The following is a 9,469-nucleotide window of genomic DNA, read 5'->3' as shown; positions in this document are numbered from 1 at the left end:
GGGGGAGGAAGCTTCGGAGCCACGGAGGAGAGCACAGCAACAGGGGTGTGGAGGGCAAAGTGGAGAGATTCCTGCACAGAGGATCGGTGCTGACCAGCACTCACCAGCCCGAGAGGCTTGTCTGCTCACCCGCCGGGGCAGGTGGGGGCTGGGAGCTGAGGCTCCGGCTTTGATCAGATCCCAGGGAGAGGACTGGGGTTGGCTGCGTGAACACTGCCTGAAGGGGGCTAGTGCTCCACAGCTAGCCAGGAGGGAGTCCAGGAAAAAGCCTGGACTTGCCTAAGAGGCAAGAGACCATTGTTTTGGGGTGCGCGAGGAGAGGGGATTCAGAGCACCACCAAAACGAGCTCCAGAGACGGGCGCAAGCCGTGTCTATCAGAGCAGACACCAGAGATGGGCATAAAACGCTAAGGCTGCTGCTGCAGCCACCAAGATGCCTGCGTGCAAGCACAGGTCACTATCCACAGCTTCCCTCCCGGGAGCCTGTGCAGCCTGCTACTGCCAGGGTCCTCTGATCCAGGGACAACTTCCCTGGGATAACACACTGCAACGTCACGCCAGCCTCTGCAGCAGCAGACTCGCCCTGCATTCCCCTCCCTCTCCCTGGCCTGAGTGAGCCAGAGCCCCCTAATCAGTGGCACCTTTAACCCCCTCCTGTCTGGGTGGGGAACAGACGCCCTCAGGCAACCTACACACAGAGGCAGGGCCAAATCCAAAGCTGAACCCCAGGAGCTGTGCCAACAAAGAGAAAGCGAAATTTCTCCCAGCAGCCTCAGGAGCAGTGGATTAAATCTCCACAATCAACGTCATGTACCCTGCATCTGTGGAATACCTGAATAAACAACGAATTATCCCAAAATTGAGATGGTGGACTTTGGGAACAACTGTAGACTTGGGGTGTGCTTTCTGCAACTAATTTCTTTCTGGTTTTATGTTTATCTTAGTTTAGTATTTAGAGCTTATTATTACTGGTAGATTTGTTTACTGATTTGATTGCTCTCTTTTTTTAATATATATATATTTTATTTTCCCTTTTTCTCTTTTTGTGAGTGTGTATGTGTATGCTTCTTCATGTGATTTTGTCTGTATAGCTTTCTGCCATTAGTCCTAGGGTTCTGTCTGTCCCTTTTTTTTTGGTATAGTTTTTAGCGCTTCTTATCATTGGTGGATTTGTTTTTTCGTTTCTTTCGTTTTTTGTTTTCCATTCTTCCTTTCCTTTTTATTTATTTATTTTACTTCTTAATTTTTTATTAATAATAATATTTTATATTTTTTCAAATAAATTTATTTATTTATTTACTTTTCTTTCTTTCTTTTTCTCCCTTTTCTTCTGAGCTGTGTGGTTCACAGGGTCTTGGTGCTCCAGCCGGGTGTCAGGCCTGAGCCTCTGAGGTGGGAGAGCCAAGTTCAGGACACTGGTCCACCAGAGACCTCCCGGCCCCAAGTAATATCAAACAGCAAAAGCTCTCCCAGAGATCTCCATCTCAACGCTAAGACCCAGCTCCACTCAACAACCAGCAAGCTACAGTGGTGGACATCTTATGCCAAAAAACTAGCAAGACAGGAACACAACCCCACCCATTAGCAGAGAGGCTGCCTAAAATCGTAATAAGGTCATAGACACCCCAAAACACACCACCAGAAGCAGTCCTGCCCACCAGAAAGATAAGATCCAGTCCGACCCACTAGAACACAGGCACCAGACCCCTCCACCAGGAAGCCTACATAACCCACTGAACCAACCTCACCCACTAGGGGCAGACACCAAAAACAACAGGAACTACGAACCTGCAGCCTGTGAAAAGGAGACCCCAAACATAGTAAGTTAAACAAAATGAGAAGACAGAGAAATATGCAGCAGATGAAGGAGAAAGGTAAAAACCCACCAAACCAAACAAATGAAGAGGAAATAGGTAGCCTACCTGAAAAAGAATTCAGAGTAATGACAGTAAAGATGATGTAAAATCTTGGAAATAGAATGGAGAAAATATGAGAAACGTTTAACAAGGACCTAGAAGAACTAAAGAGCAAACAAACAATGATGAACAACACAATAAATGAAATTAAAAATTCTCTAGAAGGAATCAATAGCAGAATAACTGAGGCACAAGAACAGATAAGTGACCTGGAAGATAAAATAGTGGAAATAACTACCGCAGAGCAGAATAAAGAAAAAAGAATGAAAAGAATTGAGGACAGTCTCAGAGACCTCCGGGACAACATTAAACGCATCAACATTCAAATTACAGGGGTCCCAGAAGAAGAAGAGAAAAAAAAAGGGACTGCGAAAATATTTGAGGAGATTATAGTTGTATAGTTGAAAACTTCCCTAATATGGGAAAGGAAAGAGTGAATGGAGTCCAGGAAGCGCAGAGTCCCATACAGGATAAATCCAAGGAGAAACATGCCAAGACACATATGCCCAAGACACATATTAATCAAACTATCAGAAATTAAATACAAAGAAAAAATATTAAAAGCAGCAAGGCAAAAGCAACAAATAACATACAAGGGAATCCCCAGAAGGTTAACAGCTGATCTTTCAGCAGCCACTCTGCAAGCCAGAAGAGAGTGGCAGGACATACTTGAAGTGATGAAAGGGAAAAATACGCAGCAAGGATCTCATTCAGATTCAACGGAGAAATTAAAACCTTTACAGACAAGCAAAATCTAAGAATTCAGTACCACCAAACCAGCTTTACAACAAATGCTAAAGAAACTTCTCTAGGCAGGAAACATAAAAGAAGGAAAAGACTTACAATAACAAACCCAAAACAATTAAGAAAATGGTAACAGGAACATACATATCAATAACTACCATAAATGTAAATGGATTAAATGTTCCAACCAAAAGACACAGACTGGCTGAATGGATACAAAAACAAGACCCATATATATGGTGTCTACAAGAGACCCACTTCAGACCTAGGGACACATACAGACTGAAAGTGAGGGGATGTAAAAAGATATTCCATGCAAATGGAAATCAAAAGAAAGCTGGAGTAGCAACTATCATATCAGACAAAATAGACTTTAAGATAAAGACTATTACAAGAGACAAAGAAGGACACTTCATAATGATCAAGAAATCAATCCAAGAAGGTATAACAACTGTAAATATTTATGCACCCAACATAGGGGCACCTCAATACATAAGGGAAATGCTACCAGCCATAAAAGGGGAAATTGACAGTAACACAATCATAATAGGGGACTTTAACACCCCACTTTCACCAATGGACAGATCAACCAAAATGAAAATAAATAAGGAAACACAAGCTTTAAATGATACATTAAACAAGATGGACTTAATTGATATTTATAGGACATTCCATCCAAAAATAACAGAATACACTTTCTTCTCAAGTGCTCATGGCACATTCTCCAGGATAAGTCATATCTTGGGTCACAAATCAAGCCTTGGTAAATATAAGTAAACGGAAATTGTAACAAGTATCTTTTCCAACCACAATGCTATGAGACTAAATATCAATTACAGGAAAAGATCTGTAAAAAATACAAACACATGGAGGCTAAACAATACACTACTTAAAAACGAAGAGATCACTGAAGAAATCAAAGAAGAAATCAAAAAACACTTAGAAACAAATGACAATGAAAACATGATGACCCAAAACCTATGGGGTGTAGCAAAAGCAGTTCTAAGAGGGAAGTTTATGCAATACAATCCTACCTCAAGAAACAAGAAAAATCTCAAATAAACAACCTAACCTTACACCTAAAGCAATTAGAGAAAGAAGAACAAAAAAACCCCACAGTTAGCAGAAGGAAAGAAATCATAAAGATCAGATCAGAAATAAATGAAAAAGAAATGAAGGAAACAACAGCAAAGATCAATAAAATTAAAAGCTGGTTCTTAGAGAAGATAAACAAAATAGATAAACCATTAGCCAGACTCATAAAGAAAAATAGGGAGAAGACTCAAATCAATATACTTAGAAATGAAAAAGGAGAAATAACAACTGACACTGCAGAAATACAAAGGACCATAAGAGATTACTACAAGCAACTATAAGCCAGTAAAATCGACAACCTGGAAGAAATGGACAAATTCTAAGAAAAGCACAACCCTCTGACACTGAACCAGGAAGAAACAGAAAACAAACAGACCAATCATAAGCACTAAAATCGAAACTATGATAAAAAATCTTCCAACAGGGCTTCCCTGGTGGCGCAGTGGTTGAGAGTCCGCCTGCCGATGCATGGGACATGGGTTCGTGCCCCAGTCCAGGAAGATCCCACATGCCGCGGAGTGGCTGGGCCCGTGAGCCATGGCTGCTGAGCCTGCACGTCTGGAGCCTGTGCTCCGCAATGGGAGAGGCCACAACAGTGAGAGGCCTGCGTACCTCCAAAAAAAAAAAAAAAAAATCTCCCAACAAACAAAAGCCCAGGACCAGATGGCTTCACAGGCGAATTCTATCAAACATTTAGAGAAGAGCTAACACCTATCCTTCTCAAACTCTTCCAAAATATACCACAGGGAGGTACACTCCCAAACTCATTCTACGAGACCACCATCACCCTCATACCAAAACCAGACAAAGATGTCACAAAGAAAGAAAACTACAGGCCAATATCACTGATGAACATAGATGGAAAAATCCTCAACAAAATACTAGCCAACAGAATCCAACAACACATTAAAAGGATCATACACCATGATCAAGTGGGGTTTATCCCAGGAATGCCAGGATTCTTCAATATATGCAAATCAATCAATGTGATAAACCATATTAACAAACTGAAGGATATAAACCATATGATCATCTCAGTAGATGCAGAGAAAGCTTTCGACAAAATTCAACACCCATTTATGATAAAAACCCTCCAGAAAGTAGGCACAGACAGAACTTACCTCAACATAATAAAGGTCATATATGACAAACCCACAGCCAACATCATCCTCAATGGTGAAAAACTGAAAACATTTCCACTAAGATCAGGAACAAGAAAAGGTTGCCCACTCACACCACTATTATTCAACATAGTTTTGGAAGTTTTAGCCACAGCAAACAGAGAAGAAAAAGAAATAAAAGGAATCCAAATTGGAAAAGAAGTAAAACTGTCACTGTTTGCAGATGACATGATACTATACGTAGAGAATCCTAAAGATGCTACCAGAAAACTACTAGAGCTAATCAATGAATTTGGTAAAGTAGCAGGATACAAAATTAAACCACAGAAATCTCTTGCATTCCTATACAGTAATGACAAAAAATCTTAAAGAGAAACTAAGGAAACACTCCCATTTACCACAACAAAAAGAATGAAATACCTAGGAATAAACCTACCTAACGAGATAAAAGACCTGTATGCAGAAAACTATAAGGCAATGATGAAAGAAATTAAAGATGGCACAAACAGATGGAGAGATATACCATGTTCTTGGATTGGAAGAATCAACATTGTCAAATGACTATACTACCCAAAGCAATCTACAGATTCAATGCAATCCCTATCAAACTACCAATGGCATTTTTCACAGAACTAGAACAAAAAATCTCACAATTTGTATGGAAACACAAAAGACCCCAAAGAGCCAAAGCAATCTTGAGAAAGAAAAATGGAGCTGAAGGAATCAGGCTCCCGGACTTCAGACTATACTACAAAGCTACAGTAATCAAGACAGCATGGTACTGGCACAAAAGAAAACTATGTATCAGTGGAACAGGATAGAAAGCCCAGAGATAAACCCACGCACATATGGGCACCTTATCTTTGATAAAGGCGGCAAGAATATACAATGGAGAAAAGACAGCCTCTTCAATAAGTAGTGCTGGGAAAACTCGACAGCTACATGCAAAAGAATGATATTAGAACACTCCCTAACACCATACACAAAAATAAACTCAAAATGGATTAAAGACCTAAATATAAGGCCAGATACTATACAACTCTTAGAGGAAAACATAGGCAGAATACTCTATGACGTAAATCACAGCAAGATCCTTTTTGACTCACCTCCTAGAGAAATGGAAATAAAAACAAAACTAAACAAATGGGACATAATGAAACTTAAAAGCTTTTGCACAGCAAAGGAGACCATAAACAAGACGAAAGACAACCCTCAGAATGGGAGAAAATATTTGCAAACAAAGCAACTGACAAAGGATTAATCTCCAAAATTTATAAGCAGCTCATGCAGCTCAATATCAAAAAACCAAACAACCCAATCCAAAAATGGGCAGAAGACCTAAATAGACATTTCTCCAAAGAAGATATACAGATTGCCAACGAACACATGAAAGGATGTTCAACATCACTAATCATTAGAGAAATGCAAATCAAAACTACAATGAGGTATCACCTCACACCAGTCAGAATGGCCATCATCAAAAAATCTACAAACAATAAATGCTGGAGAGGGTGTGGAGAAAAGGGAACCCTCTTGCACTGCTGGTGGGAATGTAAATTGATACAGCCACTATGGAGAACAGTATGGAGGTTCCTTATAAAACTAAAAATAGAACTACCATACGACCCAGCAATCCCACTACTGGGCATATACCCTGAGAAAACCGTAATTCAAAATGCGTCATGTACCACAGTGTTCATTGCAGCACTATTTACAATAGCCAGGACATGGAAGCAACCTAAGTGCCCGTCGACAGATGAATGGATAAAGAAGATGTGGCACATATATACAATGGAATATTACTCAGCCATAAAAAGAAATGAAATTGAGTTATTTGTAGTGAGGTGGATGGACCTAGAGACTGTCATACAGAGTGAAGTAAGTCAGAAAGAGAAAAACAAATAGCGTATGCTAACACATATATATGTAACCTAAAAAAAAAATGGTTCTGAAGAATCTAGGGGCAGGACAGGAATAAAGACACAGACATAGAGAACAGCCTTGAGGACACGGGGAGGGGTAAGGGTAAGCTGGGACGAAGTAAGAGAGTGGCATGGACATATATACACTACCAAATGTAAAACAGATAGCTAGTGGGAATCAGCCGCATAGCACAGGGAGATCAGCTCGCTGCTTTGTGTCCACCTACAGGGGTGGGATAGGGAGGGTGGGAGGGAGACGCAAAAGGGAGGGGATATGGGGATATATGTATATGTATAGCTGATTCAATTTGTTATAATGCAGAAACTAACACACCATTGTAAAGCAATTATACTCCAATAACGATGTTAAAAAAAAAGAAGTGTTCATTATATTACATTAATCTCTCTATATTTCTGCTTAAAATATTTCATATAAAGAAGAGAATCTGGATGAATGTGTGGACAATGATACATAACATATTTTAATATAACATGTCTTATAACTCCTTTCTTTTCCTCCTCCATTTATTCTACTTATTAAATGCTAAAACACTTCAGGTTTATTACTTACTTTCTTGATCTTTTGGATCATTTCCTTCATACTCAGCCCCCTGGATAAACTGTAAAATGTTCTGCTTAAAGAACCTCTGGGCTAGGTCCAATACATTTTCTCCATTATCATTGAAGGCTTTCAAAGCTTGGGAGGCACTGCTCATTCTACTGAGTAGGAATTTAAAACAGTGAAGGTGGCCTTCCATGGCTGCTAAGTGAACTATAGGTGAGAGAAAAAATAATAATAATTTAATTTTAAATTGACAATAAAATATCTTGAAAAAAGAAACAACACATTAACTCTAAACCTCCTAGGGAGACAACTATCCCTATCCTATATAACAGAGATGTACTCTGGATGCAAGGATAACAGACCATTTTTCCAGCTTACATGTCCTTACTCAGTCAGCCTTCTAGTCAAGCCACAGCAGTAGATTAAATGGTTGAATAGCTACACTTACTGTGAATGTAGAGAGGCCAAGTGAGGGTCACCAAAGAGCAGGTCTCAGACAATTCTCTTGGAAAGTGAAATCCCAACTGCGCAGCTTATAATTATATGAAAAAAATGCCTTCTATGTAATATAGGTGCTAGATAGATAAATTTATCTTAATATTTTGGAAAAAAGTGGAAGAAATAAACCAAAATAGTCACTATGCAAATAGGGGTGATGTTATTTTTATCACTATGTATTTTGTCACTTTTTCATAAACATTATTTTTATTATAAACAAGAAGACTAGATCAAAACTGCAGACTAAGCACACACACTATCTCACCATTTCTTCTCTTAAATTCTTGAAAATAATAGAAAGATATTTTTTAAAGCCATAAAGGGCAAGAAAAACAGACAAGAACACCACGAACAGACAAGAAATGTTAAGGAATCCCTGAAAGAATATATCAATATAATGAATCAGATTGAGGGACAGCCATAACCCAAAAGCTGCAAAAAACAGGAATGGTTCTGGGGTATTACAAGCTTAGAGGCAATGATCACAAAGAACAAGAGAGCCTTTACACCTCTTGAGAAGTGACTATTTGGGAAAGACTCCAATTTGTATACAAATCTTGGCTCTGGAGAAGTAGGGCAGTGCCCAAGTCACCAGTAAAACTCAGGAGAATCAATTAAGTAACAATGTCCACAAGTAGTTAGCACATGACAGTGTACACTTTCTCAGCTGAACCTTCCACTAAAAAACTCCCTCTGAAAGTTCAGACTCCTCTAACTGCTTACTCATCATATACATGAAATGTATCATAGGCATTTCAAACTTAACAGGTCAAAAACTGAACTCCTTACCCTTTTTGCATACATATTCCTTACACAGCTTTCTCCATCTCAGTTAATGGAAATGCTCTCCTTTCCATGAAGGTCAAGCCAAAAACCCTGGAGCCATCCTTGACTCCCATTTCTGTCACTCCCCACATCTAATCAATCAGCAAATCTTACTGGCTCTATCTGTAAAAGATACACAGACCCCAATTACTTCTCATTATCTAGTCCAACCAAACAGTAACCTAAATTATTGCATCAAGCTCCTAACCACTCACGCCCACACCCTCACTACAATCTAGTATTATAAACACAATAGCCAAAATGATGGTTTTAAACATAGATCATGTCACTCCCACGCTCAAAATGCTTCAATGGCTCTTGTTACCTCTCTGACCTCATCATCTATTACACCCTCACTTCTGTTCCAACCACACTGACTTGCTGTTACTCAAATACGCAAGGCATGACCCTGCCTCAGGAGCTTTACACATTGCTGTTACATCTTCCTAAAATGTTCGTCCCCCAGGATATCAAGACTTGCTCCCTCAACTCCAAGTCTTCACCCAAATGTCACCTCTTCAGTGAAGGCTTCCCTGACTACCCTATTTCAAACTTCATCCCCTGTAACACTCTACTCCCCTTTGCTATTTAATCTAAACACATATCCCTATTTAATACAATATATATTCTGTTAATTCATTTTTATTATTGTCTGTCTCCCACCTCACCACACACAAAGGCAGAGACTTTTGTCTGTTTTATTTGCAGTGATATCCCCAGCACCTAGGGACTGACACACAGATGCTTAATAAATTTTGAATTAATAGTTTTTAACAGAGAGGT

At 39.5% G+C, this 9,469-nt stretch overlaps 1 protein-coding gene across 13 annotated transcripts in view; it reads right to left on the bottom strand.

The window, feature by feature from the left end:
• Nucleotides 1-9,469, bottom strand: part of ANKRD42 (ankyrin repeat domain 42) — a 77,775-nt gene that overhangs the window by 49,608 nt on the left and 18,698 nt on the right. For 9 of the 13 annotated variants that reach the window (XR_003428110.1, XM_027083533.1, XM_027083537.1 and 6 more), the window contains exon 6: nucleotides 7,370-7,570. The exons of 1 other annotated variant lie outside the window; for it this stretch is intronic. Coding sequence is in view for 9 of the 12 variants with exons in the window: in XM_027083533.1 (XP_026939334.1) it covers nucleotides 7,370-7,570 (201 nt within the window). In the remaining 3 variants the exon portion in view is untranslated. Of the gene's footprint in view, nucleotides 1-7,369; nucleotides 7,571-8,650; nucleotides 8,810-9,469 lie in introns of those variants that run through there. 3 more of the 13 variants (XR_003428111.1, XR_003428112.1, XM_027083542.1) reach the window with 2 other exon arrangements.

This window comes from Aethalodelphis obliquidens, unplaced genomic scaffold (genome assembly GCF_003676395.1).
Source record: "Aethalodelphis obliquidens isolate GAN/ISIS:26980383/991018 unplaced genomic scaffold, ASM367639v1 scaffold50, whole genome shotgun sequence".
NCBI lineage: Eukaryota > Metazoa > Chordata > Mammalia > Artiodactyla > Delphinidae > Aethalodelphis > Aethalodelphis obliquidens.
The sequence above is the reverse complement of the archived record's forward strand: the minus strand, read 5'-3'. Positions and strand labels throughout refer to the sequence as shown.